At 44.8% G+C, this 27,776-nt stretch overlaps 1 protein-coding gene across 3 annotated transcripts in view; it reads left to right on the top strand.

The window, feature by feature from the left end:
* The window catches only part of LOC147636810 (fatty-acid-binding protein 2-like), a 72,841-nt gene extending 47,912 nt beyond the window's left edge, over positions 1 to 24,929 (top strand). For all 3 annotated transcript variants that reach the window (XM_086800370.1, XM_086800369.1, XM_086800371.1), the window contains exons 6-12: positions 22,411 to 22,513; positions 22,698 to 22,766; positions 23,920 to 23,956; positions 24,130 to 24,204; positions 24,314 to 24,365; positions 24,475 to 24,519; positions 24,614 to 24,929. In XM_086800370.1, the coding sequence (XP_086656496.1) occupies positions 22,411 to 22,513; positions 22,698 to 22,766; positions 23,920 to 23,956; positions 24,130 to 24,204; positions 24,314 to 24,365; positions 24,475 to 24,519; positions 24,614 to 24,711 (479 nt within the window). In that variant the 3' untranslated portion in view covers positions 24,712 to 24,929. The remainder of the gene's footprint in view (positions 1 to 22,410; positions 22,514 to 22,697; positions 22,767 to 23,919; positions 23,957 to 24,129; positions 24,205 to 24,313; positions 24,366 to 24,474; positions 24,520 to 24,613) is intronic.
* Positions 24,930 to 27,776: the final 2,847 nt, after the last annotated feature.

The raw sequence follows: 27,776 nt of genomic DNA, 5'->3' as shown, positions 1-27,776 counted from the left end.
AGAGCTGCATTATATATGCCATTGTACTGCATACTATGAGATACGTGGTCGTTTCCACTGTTTATTCAGAGAGGGTTTTGGACCACTTTCCAGAGTCATGGGGTACCAGGACGAGAGGTGTTTGGGATTGTTCTTGCTGGAGCTGCGAAGACATAGAGATAGCCTGCTTAGGCGCACAGAGAGCCAGACTCAGAGGCACATTACAGATTTCTTTAGTCCAGCCATCACTGCGCCAGATGGACCACAGCAGCAGCAGGACATGGATACCGCCCACACCAGGGGTACACTGATTGATCGTGCGACTGAGCTTGGGTGGTTCAGACGCCCACGACTACGGAGGAGGGCATCCCAGCATAGACGGAGGTTGCAGCGGCAGATTCGGATTATTCTTGCGAGGCATGCCGGACACCCAGTCAGGGTGTTGACCACAGAGGATATTGAGGAGATCCGCCAGTGTCCGATGCGGCACATATTATGAGATGGAGACACCTCCATAGTGTACCCCTCCGTCCCACATGATATTGTATCCCCTCACTATATTCCACTCACCTCCATAGCGTACCCTCCCCTCACTATATTCCAGTTCCAGTTTCATTTTCTAGGTGCCAGTAGTATCATCTTTATTTTTCATTTTCTGGGTTTTTTTATCCAGACATTGTATCAGATCCGCCATGATGTAACTTTTGGTCTCATAGGTCATTATGGCCTTTTGAAGACGTTAATATAACATTTCATTTCATTTCATTTCTCTCTCTCTCTCTCTCTCTCTCTCTCTCTCTCTCTCTCCACACACACACACACACACACACACACACTGTAACAGCTCGAGCACCGAGTTGGTATGGTACCGATCTTGGATTGAATACACTTACAAATGAATGAGAAATTCACACTTAAGCAAAGCTAACCTCTCTCAACACTTCACTGGGGCCAGAACGGACCAACCCCCCTCCCTCGTTCTGGCCCCACCCCCCTCCCTCCCTTAGGGAAAACTTCATTCCATGGAGTATTTCTTTAGTACAAGTATAAGGGTGCTTTTGCACCGGATTTCCAATACATGAATGAAAAAATGAGAAACAACAAGAAATAGCTTATCCAAGCTACACTATAGGAATAAGCAATGGTTTATCATGCATGAAAAAAATGAGAAACAACAAGAAATAGCTTATCCAGCTACACTATAGGAATAAGCAGCGTTGATAAACCGTCCTCTGTTGCTCTTCCTTCCCCTTTGTGTAGCCACTAACCTCCTAGATCCGTTCGTGGATCTCTTGGTCTCTAGGCTCAACCTCAATGCCTCACTGTGAGTTCAAGTTCTCCTTCAGCTTGAATTGTGGATCATTTACACACGCTTGGGCCAGCTGTGAAAAACCCCTTTCAATACTTATAATCAGCCTGGATGCCCAGCATAGAATTGGCCAATAGATATTGTGAGTTCAGGTATAACCGTATATAGTGTCCAAAACTTACGTAGCCAAATATGCAGTCGTAGGGGTGGTACAGCTGGAGAAGCAGCCATACAGGGTGGTACAGCAGTAAGATGCATTTGGAGAACCGTGCAGCAAGTACCACGGAGCAGGTACACTGTTGTATAGCAGGTACAGAGAGTTGTACAACAGGTTTGACAGAGCTGGGACAGCAGTCGGAGGAACACCGTACAGTCTGCACAACAGTCGGGAAAGTGCTGTACAGTAGGTACAAAGGCTGGAGCAGTCGCACAGGGTGGTAAAGTAGAAGAAACAGCCGTGTACAGTAGGCAGCAGCGATCAACCATACAATAAGGTCTTCTTGAGAGAGTGTCGCACAGGAGGAGCCATGTCATGACCCTGTGAAATTGGAACAGCACAAGTGTGGGCATGGTGGTTGGTGAGCAAGATAAATTTTTAAAGATTCATACTTGGGTGTCCGGACAAAAAGGTAACATGTGTGGACAACCCCAAGTGTGAAGGGGGACCAAGGTATTAAACTTTATAAGGTTTATAAACCTTGAGTGGCCCTTAGAAAGTTTTAAAAACTTTAAGGGAGGGCCACTAGGCTAATTATGGAGGGGGGGCTACTCCATTTTTAGAGTACACGCCTCCCTCTCCATCTCTCTCTCTCTCTCGATTTTTGGAAAAGATTGGTCGGTTGGCTACGTGGAGGGAACTGGTTGGCTGGCTGCGTGGAGAGAGGACGTACAGGTCGCTTGAAGGGGAACCGTACAGAACAACATCTGCAGGTGGGCCGTACAGAACAGCATCTGTAGGTCAGCAGGTACAGGCTGGTACAGAGGCGGTGAAGTCCAGTCCAGCTGACACACCGGGCTGCAGGTAAGACTGGTACGGATAGGTACAGGTTTGTACAGGTGTTGCAGGACAACGGGTACGGACAGGTACAGGCAGTTGCTACAGTTTTTCTGACGCAGGCGACTGCAGGTACAGATTAATACGGACAGGTACAGGTTGTTGCAGGTTATCTGACAAAGGCGGCTACAGGTCAACTGGCGTTGACAGGTACAGGTTATGGAGGTCGACTGGTGTAGAACTGTGCAGGGCAGTTGGTACACGCTGAATCCTTCTTTTTCTTTCCATCTCTCTCTTCTTCTCTTCCCCTCGTGTGAGCTCTGGAGGGCAAAGGCGGGTGGTTGCACTTTCAGGATAACATACTCTACACTCTCAGGGCTGGTGTTTTTGAGGAGGATTGGAGCGAGGGACAACCATGAATCTGCTGAATATTTTTCTCTTTTTTTTTTCCACTGGCTTACGACTGCTTCAGAGTTGTTTCTTTTGGCCCTTTGTGAGAGGAGGGGTGTAGGAGTTTGAAGGGTGGAAACAGAGTTAGATGGTGGATTTGTACTTTGGCTGAGCTTGAAGCTATGATCATGGAACAGCCAGATGCGTGCGCAAGGCTTCCCTGTTGCATTGTCTTGGTTGATTAGAGGAGACAACAGTGTGTTGCTTTTGTGGGACACAAATCTGTATGTGTATCCTCTATGCTAAGAGGTCTTGAGGGTTGCCAGATTGGACATGCAGGTTTATTTTCCTTGACTGGCTTTGTTGTACTCAGTTAAACTTTTCCATTGAAATTGAATAAAGAAATACCGAAAGGGGCGCCAACCAAGCTTTGGGGCCAACAGGTGTTGTTTTCCCTTTTGTTCTGGAGCATTCTAGCTCTTGTTTATTTGTTAATTGTCTGGACTACAATTGGATAGGTGACTGCTAGTCTACCGCACTTTGGTTTCTACCGAAGGCCAGGGTGAGCTCGTGGTTGTCTCGAGGAAAGCCATTGCTGAAAATTTCAGCAACATGTCAGACACATAAGATGAATATTTTTATGATGAAGAGGAAGAGCAAGAGACCTCTCCTGACAGAAATGAATCTGAGGATATTCTTGCAGGAGAACAGGCTGTAGAAGATGCACAATATGAGGATGTAACACAGCCAGAAGACATGCGTAGTAAAGAGGAAGATGATGCTCAGTTTAAAATCGTTTGGCAGGGGTAATGGATGTGTTTATGCAGCTCACTCAAAGTGAGAAGTTTGGTGAATTTATGAGATCCCGTTTTGAGCCTGAGAAGAAGAAGAAGAAGAAAGTGCGTTCTAGGAACCCACCTCAGGGCAATAGTGGTGCCTTCCCACAGGATCCTTCTTTTGGACAGTTTCCGAACATGCAAAACACTTTTGGTTCAAACTCACAGAGTTCCTTTTCCGGACAGCCACCTATTCCGCAACAGTCTATGCATCCAGGTTATTTTGGTGGTGGCTCTGTGTTCCAATCTATGACTGGGGGTTACCCTCAGGGAGACATGGGTATGTAAGGGAATTTTGGAGCTAATTTTCAGCCTAGTATGTAAGGGAATATGTATGGTGGTATGCAGCCCGAAATGCAAGCCTAGTATGTAAGGGAATATGTATGGTGGTATGCAGCCCGAAATGCAAGGAAACATGTATGGGGACATGCAGCCCGGAATGCAAGGAAACATGTATGGGGACATGCAACCCGGTAAGCATAGTGGTATGTTTGGAAACATGGGAGGAATGTATGGTATGCTAGGTGATGCTAGGGGTTGCAATCTTGTGAAGCCACTTCCTTACGATAATCTAACGCCTATGGGTAAGGCAAAGGATTATAAGGAAGGGGGACATGCAGTGAAATTTGACACGTTCAGCGGGGACAGACAAGCTAAAGACACTTACCTTTTTACAGCAGTTCTACTTTTTTTGGTGGAAATTATACGAAATCCTCTAAGGTGAGAAAAGCTGCGACTTTTCTCAAGGGCAATGCATTGCAGTGGTGGTCCACTCTTCTTTTGCAGGGCATAGCACCATCTACTTGGATACAGTTTAAACAGGTGTTCTCTTCTGTGTGGCTCACATCTACTTTTGAGGTGGATGTAATGACAGCATGTTGGATGCATCGAAGTGTGAAAATATTGAGGATTATATAAGAAGTGTTGGGAAGCTTTACTCCCAGTTATTTCTTATCGTGCAGTGCCTTTGTCTGAGCAGGTGAAGAAGTACTGTTGTGGGCTGCCCAAGGAAGTGCGTGACTATTGCATAAAGACTCGAGTAACAAATATGTCGCAGATGATAGAGAATGCTATGACGGCAAATGCGTTACTCACTGGAGTCTCATCTGGATTTAAAGGAAGTAAAAGCTCAAGCAAGAAATCTGAAAAGTCAGGGCATGCTTCGCGTGATGCAAAAGGGTCTATAGAGAAGCGGTATAAGAAGTTACCAATGTCCAAGAGAACTCCTGAGGAGAGACAGGCTTTGATGGATGCTAGGAAGTACTATTTCTGTACTGAGGAGGGACATATGTCTTTTAATTGTCCCAAACATACGTCCCAAAAGGACTCTGACACTAAAGGGGAGCCCAAGTCTAAGAAACCAAAACCTTCTGCAAGGTTAGTTCCTGATCTTGTTGGGGAACAGCTAGGTGGTGAAGAGACTGAGTTGTGCCGGGCATGGGGCAAAGTGAGAGATCAGAATGCCTTGATTTTCTTTGACACAGATGCTAGAGCCAACTTTATCTCATCGGATTTGGCTGGCCGATTGGGGATCCGTCCTTTGAAAGTGGAAGCAATTCTCAATTGGCTAGATTTGAGGACCGTGCATGATGTACGCAGCTTTTTGGGATTGTGTTCCTATTACAGACAATACATACGGTATTTTACTAAGATTGCTTCGCCTCTTCATGCTTTAACTAAGAAGGGAACTCCGTTTTGATGGGCTGATCGGAAAATTGCAGCCTTTAAAAAGCTTAAAGAAAAGCTTACTTCGGATCCCGTATTGGTATTATTGGATCTCCGAAAGGCTTTTGTTGTCCAGTGTGATGCATGTGGGAACAGCATTGGGGCAGTTCTCATGCAGGAAGGACATGTTATAGCCTATGAGAGTCGTATATTACAGAATGCCGAGAAGCATTTGCAGGTTTATGAGGAAGAGAAGTTGGTTGTAATTCATGCTCTTTCTACATGGAAACACTTTGCGTGGGGTTGATTTCACTGTGCAGACAGATCATCAGACCTTGCATTATTTCCTCACGCAAACTAAACTTTCTGAGAAGCATATGAGATGGGTCAACTTTTTGTCTATGTTCCACTTTCAGATTGTACCTGTGGAAGACAAAAAGAATGTTGTGGTAGATGGTTTGTCACGCAAGCCACAGGTCTCAGCAGTTTCACTTGCTTATCATCACGAGCTTGATGAGATGAAAGAGCAGTATGCCCATGATGAGGATTTTGGAAGGTTCTATGATAAGATGTCTGAGGGTCAGCGGCATGATCATTATACTCTCTAGGATGGCTTTTTCTCGATGCATGGTAGATTGTGTTACCAGGCAGTTACGACTCAAGGTTATGATTGAAAGTCATGCTCCATCGTATGCAGGTCATAAAGGTATTGACGCCACGGTAAAGGCAGTTGAGACTTTCTTTTATTGGCTGATCTTGAGAAGAGATGTTGATGCTTTTGTTAGGCAATGCATCGTATGTTAGAAGGTAAAGTTTGATCGTCAAAAGACACCAGGGTTACGTCAGCCTTTACCTATTCCAGATAGACCATGGGAGAGCATTGCCATGGATTTTATATTTGATCTTCCGAGGACACAAACAGGGAATGATGGCATTTGAACTATCATATGCAGGTTCAGTAAGCAGGCTCATTTCATTCCCATGCGTAAGACGATCAAAGTTGATCATATGGTGAAGTTGTTCATGGCGAACATCTTCAAGTATCATGGCCTGCCTTCGTCTATCATTAGTGACCGTGATCCACGGATGACGAGTTTATTTTGGAGAGGGTTGTTTGACAACATGGGTACAACTCTCGAATTTTCATCATCATTTCATCCACAGATAGATGGTCAATCGAAAGAGGCTAATTCCACAGTGTTAGATCTTCTTAAGTGTTATGTGTCAGAGCACAAGCAACAATGGGAAAAGTATCTTCCTTTGGTGGAGTTTACTTATAAAAACACCGTCCATACCTCGACGGGCAAGGCGCCTTTTGAGATTGTGGAAGGAGGGAAGAAGGTACCACCTATTTTGCACACAAAGGATGAGATCTTTGAGGCTAACCAATATGTGGAGAACATGGATGAAGCTTATAGGAGAGATAAGTTGGCACTCCAGAAAACTCAGCAAAAGCAAAAGAAAGCAGCAGACCGTCACAGACGTGCATTAGAGTTTGCATTGGGTGATTGGGTTTTTTTGCGATTTGAGAAAGCTAGGCTCAAAAAGATGAAGGGTAAAGAGCGCTTATTCCCTAAGTTGAGCATGCGCTATTATGGACCTTTTCAGGTATTGGAAAAGATTGGTGAGGTGGCCTATCGCTTGAAGCTACCAGATCACTGGAGGATTCACAATGCATTTCATGTGAGTCAACTTAGACCTTTCCATGGGGATGTGCCTGAGGATGTATCAGATGAGACTCAGCCGGAAGTTGAGGAACTTGATGAGGTTCTTATTCCAGAGCAGATACTGGCACATAAGGAAAGAAAGGTACGAGGTAAAGTTTCCCGTCGCTATCTTGTGAAGTTCAAGAACATTCACCGATGGATGCAAAGTGGATGGAGGAAGGTGACTTAACAGATTCACCTCAGGTTTTGGAGCTTTATCTTGATGCCTTTGAGTTGGAGCCGACTCTTGTTATGGCTCATTCAGGTTCAGTAGAGCATGGGTCTAGAGCATGGGTCTGGAGCATTGCCTGATGCTCAAGAGGGGGATAAAACCTCCACTCCCTTGATATAGACAGGTTCAGATGACATCTAGAGGTCGCTTGGTGCAGCTTTTGTCTCACCCGAAGGTATTGATGGCTGATAGTACATTTGTTTATGGGACTTCTATGATATATGTGTACTAGTCACATTAGATGTTGTGGTGGTGTATGGTTCACAGTGGTATACAACTTGGACTACTACTACACCATTGGTTTGCAGTGAATGTTGTTACATATGCATGGCTTAGAGAGATTGGGACGCTGATCTTGCCATATTGTACTTTTCACTTTGGATGTCTTGCTGTATCACCAGATTGCAATCGAGGACGCTTGCCATTTTTCAAGAGGGGGGTATGTCATGACCTTGTGAAATTGGAACAACACAAGTGTGGGCATGGTGGTCGGTGAGCAAGATAAATTTTTAAAGACTCATACTTGGGTGTCCGGACAAAAAGATAACATGTGTGGACAATCCCAAGTGTGAAGAAGGACCAAGGTATTAAACTTTATAAGGTTTATAAACCTTGGGTGGCCCTTAGAAAGTTTTAAAAACTTTAAGGGAAGGCCACTAGGATAATTATGGAGGGGGGGCTACTCCACTTTTAGAGTACACGCCTCCCTCTCCCTCTCTCTCTCTCTCTTGATTTTTGGAAAAGACTGGTTGGTTGGCTGCGTGGAGGGAACTTGTCGGTTGGCTGCGTGGAGACAGGACGTACAGGTCGCCTGAAGGGGAACCGTACAGAACAACATCCGCAGGTGGGCCGTACAAAACATCTGCAGGTCAGCAGGCATAGGCTGGCACAAGCGGTGTAGTCCAGTCCAGCTGACGTAGGCGGCTGCAGGTACAGACTGGCACGGATAGGTACAGGTTTGTACAGGTGCTGCAAGGCGACTGGTACGGACAGGTACAGGCGGCTACTACAGTTTTTTGACGCAGGCGGCTGCAGGTACAGGTTGGTACGGACAGGTACAGGCTGCTGTAGGTTTTCTGACGCAGGCGGCTATAGGTCACAACTGGCGCAGACAGGTATAGGCTGTGCAGGCCAACTGGTGCAGAATTGTGTAGGGCACTTGGTACATGCTGAATCCTTCTCTCTCTCTCTCTCTCTCTCTCTCTCTTTTCTTCCCTTCCCCTCGTGTGAGCTCTGGAGGGCAAAGGCGGGTGGCTGCATTTTCAGGACAGCATACTCTACACTCTCAGGGCTGGTGTTTTTGAGGAGGATTGGATTGAGGGATAGCAGTGAATCTGCTGAATATTTTTCTCTCTTTCCGCTGGCTTACGACTGCTTCAGAGTTGTTTCTTCTGGCCCTTTGTGAGAGGAGGGGTGTGGCAGTTTGAAGGGTGGAAACAGAGTTAGATGGTGGATTTGTACTTTGACTGAGCTTGAAGCTATGATCATGGAACAGCCAAATGCGTGCTCAAGGCTTCCCTGTCGCATTGTCTTGGTTGATTAGAGGAGACAGCAGTGTGTTGCTTTTGTGGGACACAGATCTGTATGTGTATCCTCTATGCTAAGAGGTCTTGAGGGTTGCCAGATTGGACATGCAGGTTTATTTTCCTTGACTGGCTTTGTTGTACTCAGTTAAACTTTTCCATTGAAATTGAATAAAGAAATACTGAAAGGGGCGCCAAGCTTTGGGGCCAACAGGTGTCGTTTCCTTTTTGTTCTGCAGCATTCTAGCTCTTGTTTATTTGTTAATTGTCTGGACTACAATTGGATAGGTGACTGCTAGTCTACCGCACTTTGGTTTCTACCAGAGGCCGTTTCAAGCCACGTCAGGGAAAAAGCCATATGCTAAACCTTCATTCGATCCCTTCTGGAAGGAGAGCCCGTTGACCTGCTTTATTGGGTTCAGGATGGTCAGATTTGGAAAGCCATGTTAATGGAAGATTCTTTCCTTTATGGATGGGGGTTGGCAGCTTCTCCAAGAATTCTTAATGCGAAACAAATTGTCCACTTCACATATAATGGCTAAGACTAGTAATAATTCATTTAAGTGAATGTGAACACAAAAGCGTCACCATAAAATATACCAACTTTTCCTTTATTTCACATGCTTTAAACCCTGTAAAATGCCATAAATTTAAAATGCCATAAATTTGTCAACAAACAACGGCACTCCATTGGGGATAAGCAGCATGCAAGGCGTCCTCAGCACTACTTATCCCTTCACACATCCATGCACCAAGATTAAAAAAAAAGGCATCCTTGGCACTACTATCTGTCACCAGGAGGTGAAACTTTTTGCAGTTGTTTTCCTTATTTACATTTCTTTATAAATATATATATTTTTCTTTTCTTTCTCTTTGGTTGCTGTTGCTTTCCCCCGGGATCTCTTGGAAGGGCTTGGGCCATTGCAATGTCAGAATGGGTCAGCCAGTGGGACTTTGGACCAATGGTTGGCTAAGCTTGAGACCTGCACTGAAAGATGAATGACAGTGTCCAGGACATGGGCACTGAAAGATGAATGACAGTGTCCAAGACATGGCCACTGAATGAGGGTATAGGCCGGTACACTAGTAAGTGGCCGCCACCGAAATGTGAATGTATCTTGAATTCTAAGCAAATTCTGAAGTGACCATAGTGGTCAAAGATGGTCAGGAGACCAGAAGGAATGCAGATGACATCATCCCTAAAATCTAGGGAACTGCTATTTTTGGCAGTGTCGGAATTGAAAAGTGTTCGCGTGAGTTTGTGCGGAATGTCAAGGGGACCAAAAGCTGACAAAGGACTGTTGTGAGAATGTGAACCAGTCGGGGATTTTTAGCCTGGAAGATTGCATGTGGAAAAGGCTTAAAAATGTGCCAAGTGTCAAATTTTGGTGCATATCATAGAGAAGAGGGAAGCGTGGGAATTTGGAAAAAGGAGGCTCATTTGCAGCCATCGTGTGGTTTTGTTGCAGGAAAACCAGCATTCGTGGTGCATTCCCTTGCCCTACAACTCAGGAATTGAGGGTTGAGCTTGCTCCCCACAGCCTCTCTCTCTCTTTCTCTCTCTTGCAGACTATGGAAATGCTCTCATCAGATAAAGTCAGGTACAATTGTGTGAATTTCATGCTTAAATGCAAAGGCTAGTTGCCTCCTTGAACAGGAACCGGTGTAGATAGTTCCTACACCAAAGCAGGGACAGAAGAGGGTAATAACCTCTTCAATACAATGCTGTGTCAGCACTGTTTAGGTGCTGTTTTTGGGCTGTTATGTTGCCCGGTTGATGCCAAAATGCAGTAGGACCTTGCTTTAGTCCTCCAGGACAGTACAAGGGTTATTGTGGGCTGAAAACAGAGCTGAAAACAGGTCTGTGCAGAAAATTACAGCAAGCTGAATTGTGATGTTTTGGACTCTATTGGGTAGCTTGATGCCTATGGAAGTGAGCCTGTCAGTTGGGATTCATTCTGAGATGTTATGGAACAGTTTTAGTGCAGTTATGCTGGCAAATTTCTTCTAAAATTTGTAAAATTCAGCTGATGTAAGTAGAGTGCTTTGTTGCACTTGTGCTTTGTAATTTCCAACCTTTTAACAATAAAGAAATACCGCAAGGGGCGCCGGACTTCGGGGCCAATGTGTTGTTGAGCGAGGGAGCGAGGATTCTGTGAATGTGTGTCTCAGTAAGTCCAGGTTATTTGCGAATGAATTACCGCTTTATGTGTCCATAGACCGGTTTTATGGTTCCATTGGCGGGATAGGGTCCTCTTTTCTGCAAGAGCCCGGACACGGATTGGATTGGGTGAACAAGAGACACACACAGAGAGGTACAAGTGATTACCGGTGAGAAAGAGTACGGTCTCTTTCTTTGGATACAGGTTCCCTTAAACTTTCAGTTGACAGTATGACAGACAAAGGGAAAGGTAAGCTCCCTGCCGAAGAGAGTTCCTCTTCTACTCGCAGACAGCATATAGAGGTGATAGGTGCCCAGGTGTCAGCCTCTGCTCGAATGGAGCCAGTAGTACAGCCAGCCTTGTTAGAGGAAGAACAGGAACAAGAGGATTTATTTCATGCGCAGCTCCTGAGCATGGTTGGTACCTTTGAACAGTTGGTGAAGAATCCCAGGATGAAGAGGTATTTGCAGTCAAGGACAGGGGATCCCCAGGCTGAATCATCTCAGCATGCAGTTGACAGGGCACAGGAAGAAATGCCAAGGATGCCACAGCATGTAGAGCAGACACCAGCAGTGGCAGCTGATCCAGTGCAGCATGTTACACAGGCACAGGTACATGCATTTAATGGCCAGGAAAGTAATGTGCAAAGGGTCATGCCGACCATTCCTCCATTCGTTGCTTTCCAGCCTGGCTATTTTGGTGGTGGGTCTGTTTTCCAGGCCATGGCTAGGCCGCCCACAGTTTTGCCAGGAATGATGTCAAGAGGGTCACCAGGAATGATGCCTATGGAAGCTGTGAACCCTCTTTATGCCAATATAGGTGTGCAGCCCGGATTTCAAACTTATTTTAGTTCACCTTTGGGGCCCGCAGCACCTGTCAGTGTGGCTGAATTTTCTCAACCTAGTGGACAAAGAGCAGTAAGGACTGATGCAGAAAAGGTGCAAAAGGATTACAAAGAAGGAGGTCAAGCAGTAAAGTTTGAGACTTTCAGTGGGATGCAAGACAAATTGAAAGCGCTGACTTTTATTCAGCAGTTTGATGCAGCATACACTGGGGGTAACTTTACAGAGTCTTCTAAGGTGCGGAAGGCTGCTACTTTCTTGAAAGGTAATGCATTACAGTGGTGGACCTCACTGTTGATGCAAGGACAAGCACCTGCTACATGGGTTCAGTTTAAGCAGCAGTTCTCTTTTGCCTGGCTTACAAATACTTTTGAAGTGGATGTTATGACAGCATGGCACAAACTTGATGCAGCCAACTGTGTAAATTTGGAAGAGTATAATAAGAAGTTTTGGGATGCACTCTTGCCAGTAACTTCTTACAGGACAGTGCCATTGTCAGAGCAAATAGAAAAGTATTGTTGTGGTTTGCCCAAAGAAATCAGGGATTATTGCATTAAGACCAATGTTTCTAATATGACTCAGCTCATTGAGAATGCAAATATGGCTAATGCATTGTTACAGGGAGGTTCACGTGGCTTTAAGAGCACAGTAAACAAGGAACCTCAGGGCAAACAGGAACCACTTATGAAGAGGGATTTCCCACCTAGACCATTCTATAGAAAGAAGCCATTTGAGAAGAAGACTTGGCCGTCACAACCTCAGAAAAGTGTTGGTCAAGGCAAAGGACAGAAGAGGCCACTATATGGAAGTCATTTGAAGAGAGAAAGGCATTGATGCAAGCTGGGAAATGTTTCATTTGTGAACAGAAAGGGCATATGGCTGCAAAATGTCCACAACAGCCAGCAAAAGATGCTGAGGATAAAGAAGGGCCACTCAAGAAGAAGACAATGCCGAGTGCAGGATTGGTACCTGACATGGTTGGTGACCAGCCATGTGATAATGCTACAGAATTGTGCAGAGCATGGGGTAAAATCAGAGATGCTACAGTGCTGATTTTCTTTGACCGTGGTGCTCGAGCCAACTTTATTTCACCGGCATTGGCAGCCAAGTTGGGAATTCGTGCTGAAGAGATGGGACCAGTTGGACAGGCTGATTTGGCATGCCCTGGGCATTCAGTTCCTGTCACTCCTATACTTGGCAAACTTCGCATGCATATACAGAGTTATGTGGACACAGAGGAGTTTCTTATCATGCCCTTGGAAGGATGTGATGTCCTGTTGGGAATTCCATGGTGTCATAGGAAACATGCAGTGTTGGATGCTTTCAACAGGAAAATCACAATTGTACATAGGGACAAGAATCATGTTTTGGATGTGAAGCTGAAAGGAGAGTCTATCCCAGTTATTTCTGCTTCTGCTATAACTTCAGTAATGAAAAATCATCTTTCTGCGTACTTGGTTTTTGCAAAGCAGATGAATGAAGTTGAAACTGATTTGTCTACACTAGACGAAGGTAGAAAAGCTTTCCTGGATATGTTCAAAGATTGTTTTTCAGAGTCTTTACCAGGAGAGTTACCCCCTGAGAGGCCAGAGGATCATGCCATAGATCTTATTCCAGGGTCTAGTCCGCCCAATAGGCCACCGTACAGGGTTAGTGCAGCCCAGCAGAAAGAGATTATGACACAGGTTAATGAGCTGTTAGAGAAGGGACTAATTCAGCCCAGTAGTTCCCCGTTTTGTTCACCTGTGTTACTAGTACAAAAGAAAGACGGTTCATGGCGAATGTGTATTGACTACAGAGCCTTGAACAAGAACACGATCAAGAATAGATTTCCGATTCCGCGCATAGATGATATTCTTGACCGTTTGCAAGGAGCAGAAATGTTTAGCAGGATAGATTTGAAGAGTGGGTACCATCAGATTAGAATCAGACCCGAGGATGTGCACAAGACCGCATTTCGCACTACATTTGGTCTCTATGAGTTCTTAGTCATGCCCTTTGGATTGACAAATGCTCCTGCCACATTTAACAGAATGATGGATAGAATTTTCCGTCCTTACAGAAGCTTTGTGGGCACATTCTTTGATGACATGATAGTCTATTCAAAGAGTGAAGAGGAGCACAGAGACCATTTGACAGCAGTCTTTAATGAGCTGAAACACAACAGATTGCTCATTAATGGCAAGAAGAGTGAATTCTTTCTGAAAGAAATTCACTTCCTTGGGCACATTGTATCAAAGGATGGTGTCACAATGGATCCTGCTAAGATTGAAGCAATCGTTTCATGGCCAGATTTACAGACTGTGCATGATGTTCGCAGTTTTCTTGGCCTATGCTCTTACTACCGCAGATTTGTAAGGCATTTTGCAGAGATTGCTTCACCGTTACATGCGCTTGAAAAGAAGGCCATTAAATGGCAATGGACAGATAAAGAGAAATCAGCATTTAGATGCCTGAAACAGAAAATGACTACAGATCCTGTGTTGACATTGCCAGATTTGTCTAAATCATTTGTTGTGCAGTGTGATGCATGTGGGAACAGCATTGGTGCTGTCTTGATGCAGAATGGCCGAGTCGTGGCATATGAGAGTAGAATACTCTCTGACACTGAGAAGAACTATCAGATTTATGAGAAAGAGCTGTTAGCTGTGATCCATGCACTTACCAGTTGGAAACACTATTTGCTTGGTGCTGATTTTGTTGTGCAAACGGATCATCAGACGCTCAGATACTTTCTCACACAGGCAAAGTTGTCAGAGAAACACATGCGTTGGGCAAATTTTCTGTCAATGTTCCATTTTCAGATAGTGCATGTGGAAGGCAAGAAGAATGTGGTTGCAGATGCATTGTCTCGCAAACCACAAGTGTCAGCTGTTTCTATTTCTTATCACCAGGAATTGGATGATATGAAAGAACAGTATGCCAGTGATGAAGATTTTTCCAGAATCTATGAACAGCTAATGAATAATCAACATCATGATCACTATGTTCTAAAAGACGGCTTTCTCATGATGCATGGAAAGCTATGTGTGACTAATCAGTTAAGGCCGAAAGTAATGCTAGAAAGTCATGCTCCACCGTATGCTGGACATCGAGGCATTGATGCTACAGTGAAAGCGGTTGAGACTTTCTTTTATTGGCCAGCTTTGAGACGTGATCTTGATGCTTATGTTAGATCTTGCCTAGTATGCCAGAAGGTCAAGTTTGATAGACAGAAGGCACCTGGGTTATTGCAACCACTGCCTATTCCAGAGAGACCATGGGAAAGTATTGCCATGGACTTCATTTTTGATCTTCCAAGGACAACGACAGGGAATGATGGAATCTGGACTATAATATGTAGATTCAGTAAGCATGCACACTTCATTCCTGTTAGAAAGAAGATAAAGCCCGAGCACATGGTAAAGGTTTTCATGCAGAATATCTTTAAGTACCATGGTATGCCACAGTCTATAGTCAGTGATAGAGACCCAAGGATGACTAGCTTGTTTTGGAAAGCATTGTTTGAGAATATGGGCACGACCTTGAAATTCTCATCTTCTTTTCATCCTCAAACTGATGGGCAGTCTGAAGAGGCTAACTCTACTGTCTTGGATCTGCTGAAATGTTGTGTCAGAACATAAGGCAACTTGGGAGCATTATTTGCCATTAGTAGAGTATGCTTACAACAATACAGTGCATTCCTCTACTGGTAAGGCACCTTTTGAAATTGTTGAAGGTGGCAAGAAAGTACCTCCCATTCTGCAGACAAAGGATAAGATATTTGAAGCAGATCGGTATGTCGAGGGATGGCAAGAAGCATATAAGAAGGTCAAATATGCCTTGGAAAAGTCGCAAGCTAAACAGAAAAGAGCTGCTGACATGCATCGTCGAGAACTCTTGTTTAAAGAGAATGACTGGGTCTTATTGCGCTTTGAAAAGGCACGACTGAGAAAAAGAAAGGGCAAGGAACGTCTGTTTCCTAAGCTGAGTATGCGATATTATGGTCCTTTCCAAGTCTCAGAGAAGATAAGTGATGTAGCATACAGGCTGAAATTGCCAGAAACCTGGAAGATACATAATGCATTTCATGTGAGCCTTTTGAGGCCTTTTATTGGCAACGTGCCAGAAGATATAGTGCCAGAGGAACAGCCTGAAGTGGAGGAATTGGATGAAATTCTGGTTCCTGAGCAGATTCTGGCCCATAAAGACAGAAAAGTGAAAGGACAAGTTGCAAGAAGATACTTCGTGAAATTCAAAAATTATTCACCAATGGATGCTAAATGGATGGATGAGGTTGAACTGGCTGATTCACCTCAGTTGATGCAACTTTACAAGGAAGCCTTCCTGTTAGAACCTGCAATGGTTTAATATGCTTTTTGAAGCTGAATTCTGAATGACCTGTACATTTGTATTATATGTTTGGCAATGTACAGTTTTGACATTTGTTGTCAATGACTTAATCAATGAATGAACTTTCAGTGCTTTGAAGTTGTATCTCTTACGCTTCAAATGAATGATTTACTTGTTGTGACACTAATAGTACAAGATATATGCTATCGCCCTGTGTTGCATCCGGAAACATGTATTTGAAAGGCTTGAACCTGCGATGGCACAAATGGTAGTGGGGAATTCCTATCATCGCCCCGTGTCATCCGTTGGCAGGAGATACATGCGATGACACTAATCACCTGGGGAATCTTGTGATCGTCCTGTGTCATCCGTTTGCATGTGGACTTGCAATCGAGGTCGCTTGCTTCTTTCAAGAGGGGGGTATGTCACCAGGAGGTGAAACTTTTTGCAGTTGTTTTCCTTATTTACATTTCTTTATAAATATATATATTTTTCTTTTCTTTCTCTTTGGTTGCTGTTGCTTTCCCCCGGGATCTCTTGGAAGGGCTTGGGCCATTGCAATGTCAGAATGGGTCAGCCAGTGGGACTTTGGACCAATGGTTGGCTAAGCCTGAGACCTGCACTGAAAGATGAATGACAGTGTCCAGGACATGGGCACTGAAAGATGAATGACAGTGTCCAAGACATGGCCACTGAATGAGGGTATAGGCCGGTACACTAGTAAGTGGCCGCCACCGAAATGTGAATGTATCTTGAATTCTAAGCAAATTCTGAAGTGACCATAGTGGTCAAAGATGGTCAGGAGACCAGAAGGAATGCAGATGACATCATCCCTAAAATCTAGGGAACTGCTATTTTTGGCAGTGTCGGAATTGAAAAGTGTTCGCGTGAGTTTGTGCGGAATGTCAAGGGGACCAAAAGCTGACAAAGGACTGTTGTGAGAATGTGAACCAGTCAGGAGATTTTTAGCCTGGAAGATTGCATGTGGAAAAGGCTTAAAAATGTGCCAAGTGTCAAATTTTGGTGCATTTTCCTCATAGAGAAGAGAGAAGCGTGGGAATTTGGAAAAAGGAGGCTCATTTGCAGCCATCGTGTGGTTTTGTTGCAGGAAAACCAGCATTCGTGGTGCATTCCCTTGCCCTACAACTCAGGAATTGAGGGTTGAGCTTGCTCCCCACAGCCTCTCTCTCTCTTTCTCTCTCTTGCAGACTATGGAAATGCTCTCATCAGATAAAGTCAGGTACAATTGTGTGAATTTCATGCTTAAATGCAAAGGCTAGTTGCCTCCTTGAACAGGAACCGGTGTAGATAGTTCCTACACCAAAGCAGGGACAGAAGAGGGTAATAACCTCTTCAATACAATGCTGTTTCAGCACTGTTTAGGTGCTGTTTTTGGGCTGTTATGTTGCCCGGTTGATGCCAAAATGCAGTAGGACCTTGCTTTAGTCCTCCAGGACAGTACAAGGGTTATTGTGGGCTGAAAACAGAGCTGAAAACAGGTCTGTGCAGAAAATTACAGCAAGCTGAATTGTGATGTTTTGGACTCTATTGGGTAGCTTGATGCCTATGGAAGTGAGCCTGTCAGTTGGGATTCATTCTGAGATGTTATGGAACAGTTTTAGTGCAGTTATGCTGGCAAATTTCTTCTAAAATTTGTAAAATTCAGCTGATGTAAGTAGAGTGCTTTGTTGCACTTGTGCTTTGTAATTTCCAACCTTTTAACAATAAAGAAATACCGCAAGGGGCGCCGGACTTCGGGGCCAATGTGTTGTTGAGCAAGGGAGTGAGGATTCTGTGAATGTGTGTCTCAGTAAGTCCAGGTTATTTGCGAATGAATTACCGCTTTATGTGTCCATAGACCGGTTTTACTATCCCTTCATACATCCATGCACCAAGACAAAAAAAACACATCATGATTCGGTAGCAAAAATCCACTAATGCATTCACATGCATCCATAAGTTATACACTTGCATGCAAGGTGGTGAAAATCCCCGTTCTTTGTACGTATACTATTTTTAGGCATCCTTGAATCCCAGAGCCTTTCACCCTGGAAGAAGGGTGTGATAATCCTTGGGGAGGCCTAGGAAACAGACTGAAACTCGGAATTGTGAAACACCAGAAAAGGGATCTGTCTCCATTGCATAGTTTCCACGAGTTTCGGAAGCGGGGGTGCGGAGCACGGTGGGAAACGGAGTTTCGGAGTTTCGGCCTTCGGGAAGAAACGGGGAAACGGAGTTTCGGTTTTAGGGTTTTATACATACATATATAATTAATAAAAACATTACAAAAGCTTGAAAAATACATCTTTGCTCAAGTTCAATGTCAAAGACTCAAATGATAGATCAAAATTCAGAAATGACAACTGTAGTCTCAAGGCTCAAGCCTCAAAAGAGTCAATACAAAACAGGATCCATCATCCATCATCCATCATCCATAATCCATAATCCATATGTATAGACTATAGTAAATACAAAACATGATCAAAAAATATCCATGTGGCTGGCAGGCTGGGAGCAGCTGCTGGCGTGACAAAATCCTAGAGCTAAGTGCTCCAAAAATCACTCATCAAGATCATCCATGGAGGAGTCATCCTCCGACTCATGAGAGTCAGGCTCAGATGAAGAAATGGTAGGATCGTGGTCCTCTGCCTCTGCTGAAGTGGAAGCGATGGATCCCCCCCTCTGCCTCTGAGAATGGGTGGTGCAGCGGGTGTTGTGGCTCGGCAGTGTCAGCTCCTCATAAAGCAAGGTGTACATATCACGCTCATTCCGTGGGATCTCTGGGATGAACCTCTCCCTCCCGATGTCGATCTTATCCACATTCACCTGCGAAGGCTCCGGATGTCGGGCATTCCTCTCAAGGAGCTGGAGGTTGCAATGACAAAACACCAACCGCTCTAACAGAGCGGTACTCAGCCTATTCCTCTTCTTTGTATGGAAGAGGGCCCAAGTGCTCCAATTCCTCTCACATGGACCCGAACTACAATCCTGTGAGAGCACTCGAATGGCGATGCGTTTCTGTTATTGAAATGCACATACAATTAGAAATTAGAACTAAGTGGAAACAAGAAAGATGCACATTGTACAGTGTACTATGTAAACTGTAGTTAAGGGTAGTGAATTACCAGCGTGGGAGCACAATTTCCATACTTCTCCCACCATGAGACAGGCTGTAGCTGAGTCTCTCGAAGCTTTGCAGTCTCTCGACCAAAGCTCCCTGTCTCGTTGCGAAAGGCCAAGAGATCATCCTCTATACATTTCAGCATGTGCACATAACCAGATGTCAAGTTCCTCATGTATGTCATGAAGCCTTCTTCTAGCTCCTCGTTCTCGTATTGCTCCTCATCTCGCTACAAAGGATGCAATACATGTGCTACTGCATGAATCGGCCTGTGAAACCAATCCCATCGCCGATTCCACACAGCCTTGATTTCATCAACCCTTTAGAGATCAAACCATAAGATAAAAAAGGACAAAAAACAAGAGTCAAGAGTCGAGACCAATGTAAAGACTCAAGAGTAAAATAAAGATAAGAAGTAAAGCAAGGGTAGCCATGACTGAGGAGACTTACTGCTCTGCTCTCAAGTAGTCTTGCTTGTTGGGAGCCTCCCCAATCTTGTCCATGTACTCGTATAAAAGGCCTAGAGTACTGCCCTCCATGTCTGTAATGCGTAACACTGTGTAGATGGGGTTGAGAGTTTTGATCAACCCCTCAACCTCTACCCACCACTCCTCTCTCATGACATCACGCACAAAAGCTCTTGCCTTGGGGCTCTCTCTCTCATCCCACTCTAGCCATTCATTTGAGTAGACAGTGCGTACCAACTCTCTGCGGACTCGCAGGAGTCTCTCAAGCACAATGAACATGTATGCAAATCTGGTGGCTGCAGGCTGCAATAGCTCAAGAGTGCTGTAGGCCCGATACATGCTCAAGACTTTTGGCCTCTTCTTCACAAACTTCACCATGCTTCGTGCGGTGCAAAAGATGGCTTCAACCCATTGTATTTGACCTATGTCCTCAATCAATAAGTCGAGGCTATGTGATGCACAAGGGGTCCACACAATGGCTGGAAATTCATCCTCTAGCATAGAGCCCATAGACTTACAATTACTTCCATTATCTGTCACCACCTGCACAACATTCTCAGGCCCAACTTGCACTATAGCCTCCCTTATATGTGTCCAAATAAATGCACCTGTAACTGTGAGACCTGGGAGGGAGGCATCAATGGCTTTCAAAAACATAGTGCCTTTGCAGCATGACACCAAAACATTGTATACATTTCTCCTGCGTACATCTGACCACCCATCACACAATATAGTGCAGCCATACTTTTTCCATGTTTCCTTTCAAGGGCTCTAGCTGCACTTCTATGCATGATTTTTCCCGCTTTAGCTCTCGTGTCCGCCGCAGAGCCTCAGATGTAGGGCCATCCCACTCGCATCCAATGCGGCTGATGGCCCTCATGGTCTTCCTCCATTGATTTGTCTTGGCCACATGAAAGGGAATGGCACACCGTATGAACATCCGGGTGAGCTCCCTAGTTGCCTCTACAATTGCTTGCTTTTGAAATCCTGCTTGGATGCTAGCCCTTTGTACAGTATTTATTGGAGGGGTGTCTTGTGAATGTGATACATCACTTGGCAAAGGAGTCCTCCTTGCATGCACACCCGACACTGAGGTAGAGGAGAAATCTGATCCTGTGTCTCTGCCTCTGGCCCTCTTTGCTGCTGCTGCTTGACTTGAACCAGCTTCATGCTCTTGACCACCCATTGCTGTAGATACTTCCTCTTCGGGAATGGCCAAACGCTTTCGCCTCCACATTTCAAGGCTTTTCCGAACATCTAGAGGAACAGATGGGCATGGCCCTACATCTTTGTTTGGAACATGAGCAAGATGGTCCTTCACAGGGGTGACACTCCCCATTTTGACCAACCCACAATATTTACATCTCCATTTCCTGGAGCCACCAGATCCTGCATAACCCCCCACTTGCTCCACATGCTGCCAAAAAGGATCCGGAGTCCGAGCCATGTTACTTAACTTACTTGTGCGGTTCGAGGTCGGAAGACTCGGAGAGATTCGAGAAGTGGAGGCTGTTTTTCTGGTCCTGCAGGCTGCGAGCAAGGTGTGACTCCTTCCTGCTTGGTAGAGCTTAGATGGCAAAGGTGGAGGCCCCAAGTAGAGAGGTAGAGGGCGTGGTAGAGGGCTGATGTGGAGGTAGAGGAGTAGAGGGCAAGGTAGATGGGTAGAGCAGCTCCAAACAGGCGGCGGAACGCGGCGGAAAGAAGGCGCAAAATGCCGGCGAAAGAGAGCACGCGGGTTTCTAAACCCTGGAAAAAATAAAACTTGGAAACGCCGTTTCCGTTTCTGGAAACGTTTCCGAAACGTTTCCACGTTTCGGTGGTCCAGAAACGCCGTTTCTGGAAACTATGCTCCATTGGGCGAGGACCGAGGTAAACCTAGGATCCTTGCATTGGTAGCGGGCTCTATGCCAAGACCTTTCTAGTCAGGTAGGGCGATTCGAACTCGAGTTGAATGTAGCGGTTGCCGCGCCGAGGAAGAGGATGTCCACTATTCACCCTTGCTCACCAAGTAGTGTGGCTTGTAAAAAAGGTCTCGGATCATATCAGAGTGTTGGCCTCAAGTGAGCCCACAGTAGCTGGAGGTCTGCTTCAGAAAGGTGACAGCTGACTGGGGCCTCGGATGGGGTGGACGGAGCGGCTTCCAGGGAAGCATGCCAAAGGGGGCCACTACAGCAGTCAAGCAAGCACAACGAACACGGGATGGGAGTGCTGTCTGCTGGCCGGCCTGCCCGCTCATGTGGTTGCCCACATCGGTGTCCAGCTGTTCTATACAGTGGAGTTGGGTCACACAAACTGAGTCCCTAAGTATCCTGGCTTATATTTCCATCTATTATTTCCAACTACTGTCAATCTGAGGAACTGCTCATCCTCGTCGAGAATGTCTCTGGCTGTATCCATGTCTGATGTATTCATGTATATCTGCACAGTATTATCTCTGATGAATGGGTACTCCCTCAGCAAAGCATGGGGCTGTCCAAGGTACCGAAAAGGTGGCTATGCGTCTATAGAGAGGCCATGCGTTGTTGTTTGTTGCTCTTGTATATCAGCAATTATCTACCCCTTGCGATGATAAGTGCATGGATGCAGGTAAGGCCAGCCATGGGAGGAGTCGTGGCCTGTTCTCGATTGTCCCCCAACAGTCGGACCCTTTGCATGTAATTAGCTGAAATACAGCATCTATGTGTGAAGAGAGAGAGAGAGAGAGAGAGAGAGAGAGAGAGAGAGAGAGAGAGAGAGAGAGAGAGAGAGAGAGAGAGAGAGTGGGTTAAGATGTCAATAATCATATATCATGGGTAAAAATTCACTTTCATAGGAGATAATTGACGGAAGGAATATTTGGTTTCCTCTTGCAGACTTAAAGCCAGATTGTCTGAGAGCTCATCTTGGTGAGAAGTATGGGGCGGTGCCACCTGGAGAGCTCAAACTGAAGTCAACTTTCTATGAGGATCTTCTGAGGTAATTTCCATGCAGATGTACTCTCTTATCTAGCCAAGTTTGGGTATCCTTGCTACTAGTGATCGAAGATCACTCTGAGGTGTGAAGGACATGCCTCCCTCTAGGCCTTGGCCACGGGGTATGGTAAGAATGAATCTCTTTGGTGCTTGCTATTTTCCTTTTGATAGTTTGGTGTGGCTTGCAGGCACGAGTTGGATATGTCTGTGCGATTGATAGTCCACCACAAGCGAGTCAGAGTAGGAATGGTGAGAAGGTGAGTTATGACAAGGCTTTGTAATGGCTATTTAGTCATGTGAGAAGGTGAGTTATGACAAGGCTTTGTAATGGCTATTTAGTCATGTGAGAATCCTTGAATAGATAAACATGTCTTGGAGAGGGTCTTGCATTTCCATCATTAAATGAAGATAAATTGACACTGGGTCCTTTGGTTGTATTCCAAAGGACCTGGTGAAACTTTATAGGGGATGTTTACCACTAATACATTCCATTGCGCTCCGTCGGGGAAGTCTGTACACAGAACTGTCATATGCAAAAGGCAACCCTAGCACCCATTTGTATGCAGATAAGAAATGTGTACAGATATACACTTTTGCTAATGCATATCATTTTGTGCACTGAAGGGAGCTTCCAAGCTTTTGACTCCTGTATGCTGTATGTCCTCCTCGCTGGATGCTGGCAATGGCCTACAGCCATAAGCCCTAATGGGCAGCCTCTGGCCCAGCTGGGTTGCTAAGGACAAAGCGGCGACTCAAGCTTTTCCTCTCCATAAATTAACTGGAAAGAGTAATATGCAGATCTTCTGATCTACCTTCTCGGTGATTGTGCTCACCTGACAAAAATCAATAGCAGGTTCAATATCAGTTGAACCCTCTTCCATAGTTGGTGAACGTGAGTGAATGCTAGTCTATGCTGGTCAATGTGAATCAAAGGCTGGTTCAATGTGAGAACTGGCCAACTCTGATGTCGTCTGTGCAGAACTGGTCAAATTGGTCAAAACTAGTCCAAAACTGTCGAATCTGGTTAAAACAGCCATAATTGGTGGACAAGCTTGTCAAGCCCTCTGTCTGTTAGCTTTGAAATTCTCCAGGAAGTTTGTTGCTTTTCTTTCTGTTGCTTTTTCCATTCCCATTCTCAACTATGCACACTGAGCTACACTCGTCAGGATCAAGCAAAAGCGGGTTCAAAACTATCGTCATTGACTCTGAAATTTAGAGACTTTCCCAGATTGATGCATACTGTTGCTTGATGAAGAAGCACAACCAGTAACAAGAAGGCTAAAAGAGTTTGATGAAGACACCGGAACAAGCTAAATTTTGAGTACTCATATATGATAAACCCTCAGATTATGAAATTACCTCCTCATTCTTTATGGCTGTTTCTGAATACACAAATGTTTCTGACTGCAGTGCCTTCGAGTCTTCGCTGAAAAATCGTTTAAAGAAGGTATTATACAATAGTAATAATGTTCTGTGTTGTTGGATCTTGTTTGAAGTTTCTCATGTATTTGTTGGTGATCTCATGTATAAGAACAAACCGAACACTCTAGGTGATTAAAGTAATCACTGTGAAGTCTCATACATGATTGGAGTATGACACGATTCCATGTAATTTTGCAGTTGAAAAGTGTGGATGATGATGAGGGTTTACGTGTATTCTGCTCCTATTTCACAGAGGATCTGTCATTACCCGCGGTAATAGTTACATTGGAAGTCTGAAATGTGATTAAATGCTCTCTTTTAAGAGGTATATCAAATGATCTAGTGTGATCAAATGCTAAACTATAGCGATAATTACTTGTAGGGCACCGTCATAGATTTCCACTGGCAACCTGGCGGGCAGTTTCACACAACGGGTTGGGCACCTGCTTATGCTCAAAAACCTAATTGTGATTTATTCATGATATGATATATGCTGAATCTTTCTGCTGAATGGGGCCATTGTCATTTTTTTTATGTGAACAGTTGGGGACCGTTTCATGGGCACCATTTTCAGCTTGGACTTCTGCAGTAAGCTCGAATTATTTTGAGATTTTGCATGAAAAGTGTCTATTAGAAGCATGCTTACCATTATATATTGAATGGGGTGCTTTGTGTGTATCAGGGGCATTCTTTGATTTGTACATTGGGGACCCCCCAGTCTGCTCCAAAGCAAAACAAGACATTGGCTTGAAACTAGGGCACATGTTTCGTGACTCTTAAAGAAAAGTTGTTAATCAAGACTCGAGTTTCCCAATTTTTTTGCCTTGGAGGTTGGCATTAACTTACATTGAAACTTGAGAGTATCTTACTGCTCACTTTATCTGTTGTGATCCCATATTGGTCCCAGAGGAGCAGCTAGGAGAAGTCTAAATTGCTTTTGCTTGTGTATAGAACTGATGACTAAGCGTGTTTAAAATGAACAGTAAGATTTCTTGAAAGTTTTTTTGGATGATGGGTGGATGGGTGCTCTCGATAGAACTGACAATGAAACGAGTTAGGCTCAAATGTCTCTTAATTATCAATCCCTATGTCCTCTCTCTTATCTCATTGGGCAATTGCACTAATGATGAACACACAAGAGGAAAAGGTTGAGCTCAAGTATCTATTGGAGGCCACCCCCTTCAAATGCAGTCAAGGTGGCCCTGCAACGACGACACGTGTGGATTTACTCCATTATAAAACTCAACATCTAGCCAGACTCCCCAATCATACCAAGACATAAGCGTATGTGTCTGACCATACATGATGGGGTTAAATAGGGTGTTGGCAAAACAGGGTGGCTCCTGTTAGGTCCAACCTTGAACTTCTGGAATGCCTCAGGATATCTAATATATATTAATAGCCCTCCTAATCCTTAATACTAGCTCATCTTGGGAAGCTGGTTGTAATGTTGGGCTACCCCTTTTGCAAAGCGAGTTCTTTGATAGTTAGTCAAAGTGTGTTCTTTGTAATGTAGGGCTTCCCCTTATGCAACCAAGCTTTGTGCTCTTTAGCTGTTTGATGGTTTCTTCCAATAAAACTTGGTCTGCCTGCTTCTTGTGCTTTTCCTTTTCATCAATTTTACGTGGCATTGCACTTGCAAATCGTCCTTAGCATTCCCAAGACCCACATTCCTCCGAGTCGTCGAGATCGGCAATCTTGTGATCTTACAAACCATCATCTCATTGAGCTTGAGTTATAGTCTATAGCTAAGGTATAAGAGGACACATCTGAATGTATGCAGACAACAGTAGCAAGAAGTACTACTGTCTTTCTTTTCAGTAAATAAAACTGCACAGTATCACAACTTGAAAATACTATTGTATTGTTGATATATCACAGTAGATGGCTATAAGCCCGGGAGGTTGTATGCCAATGTGAGCTAGGGTACGCTAGGTAGCTAGGTGAGTAGGTGTGTGGATTGGACATAGCTTACCCTCAAATAATATCTATATAGCAGATGATCTTGGAGGCCCAAATCGTGATAGACATACCTCTATCGAGTTCACTGGCCAACAATGCGAAGGTCATAAGAGACCCAAGGTCCTATCATATTGTTTTTTTTTTCCGAGAAAAGATCCTTTCATTAGTTATAAAAAAACGCCCACTGGGCTACAAAATCCCTCTCTTGCTCATAAGAAGGCAGAGCAGAGATGCAATCAAGGTAGCTAGGGAGACTCTCCCTAGGTGCAAAAAAGTGCAAATACAAGTACAAATAACTGAGAGGCTATATCATACAATAGGAGGGGGAAAAATCCAAACAGGTGGCTTGTAGTGCCATTGGGGGGTATGTGCGTGTAGAGTATAGAAGGGGCCGTTGCGCCAAGTGGTGTGAAAGGCGTGGCGCCGCAAGATCGCTCGATCCGAGTCGCTCCGGGTGTGGTCATACTGTCCTCGTAGGGTGTGAATCAACTCTTGCCAGATACTCCGAACAGTCTCCGTTGGTGGCTCCAGTCTCCCCTCAAAGGCCTTGAAACAACGGGCTCTCCAGGTGAACCATATGGTGAGGCTATTGAGGAGCTCCCATCGTAAAACCCCCGCCTGTGTCCAGCCGACGGACGAGAAATCCGGTGAAGGAACAAGGCGAGGCTAGCCCCGAATGAATCTGATGGCCTGGCTATTTTGCTCCAACTCGTACCCCAGAGCAGGCCCTGACGAAGCCGCCCAAGCAGCGGCTCCCCACGTATACATGCCCTCTGGAGAGAGGGGGGACAAAATGCGCAGAATCCTCAGCCAAATTTGCTGCGCCTGTGGTGGACAGTCCCATTGGCAATGTCGCTATGTCTCCAATGGGTGGCCGCATCTGACGCAGGCAGACGGAAGGCCACTGTAGACAAGCCAGGTGCTAACTATACAGTCCCTGTGGGCAACCGGCCATTGGAAAATCGAAATCCTGCGTGCCTGTCGGCTAGCCCAGAGCCTGGTCCAAAAATCCTCTAGGAACTCCTGTGAGAGTCCCTATAGCTTCAACAATCCTTGGAGCTCTTGTGCCATCTCACAAAACTCTTTCTTAGACATGTGTTCTCCCACCTTTCTATCATCATCTATAAATGCTTTCAAAATTAATTCCCTAGCAATAATCATCCGAATCTTTCTTGGACTTGCATTGTGGTCTATGCTAACTACTCGAGCAACAAGGTCTTTTGTGTTTCTCAAAGTTTCTCTACACATCCCCTTTGGTACCTCGTGTATGCATCCCTTGCTGTATAAACAGTCTGCTGTGGGAATAGTCTTTGGGCATAAAGTAGTATACACACTGAGCATATCCCCACACACATAGGAACACACTTACAAAAGAAACACTCCAGGTTCCCAAAACTACCCATTGCCAAAGAGCCCTTTGGAGGAGACCACTTCAATAATTTCCCTTTCCAATAGAGTCTATTCGAAACCTTTGAACGGGAAAGGAATAGACTGGTAGGTTCCACCACAAAAACTTTTTCTTAGAATAAATGTTTTGTTGGATCTGGTTTGTGTCTGTGGTTTTGTCCATGCATTTACATCGTACTTCTATTCCATTCCCTCCATCACTTTTCCATTTATCAATTCATAAATAGAATTCCCAACACAAAGCTTGGGTAGATTAGTCACTTTACCCTTGTATTCACATTCTTCCACCAACTCTCTGAGGAGATCAGTACGGGGAGGAGCTTGAATTATTTGGAATGCTGACACCGGTTCTTGAAATATAGTCTTTGCTTCAATATCCAGGAAAATGTTTTCATTGCATGATCCTTCTTGTCTTACTTCCTCATCAATTACTTTGTGAAATAATATCACTTTATCGAAATTTCTATGGCACAAAA

This window comes from Cibotium barometz, chromosome 7 (genome assembly GCF_041138505.1).
Source record: "Cibotium barometz isolate CiBa-2024 chromosome 7, ASM4113850v1, whole genome shotgun sequence".
Lineage (NCBI taxonomy): Eukaryota > Viridiplantae > Streptophyta > Polypodiopsida > Cyatheales > Cibotiaceae > Cibotium > Cibotium barometz.
This window is presented reverse-complemented; position numbering and strand designations above follow the sequence as displayed.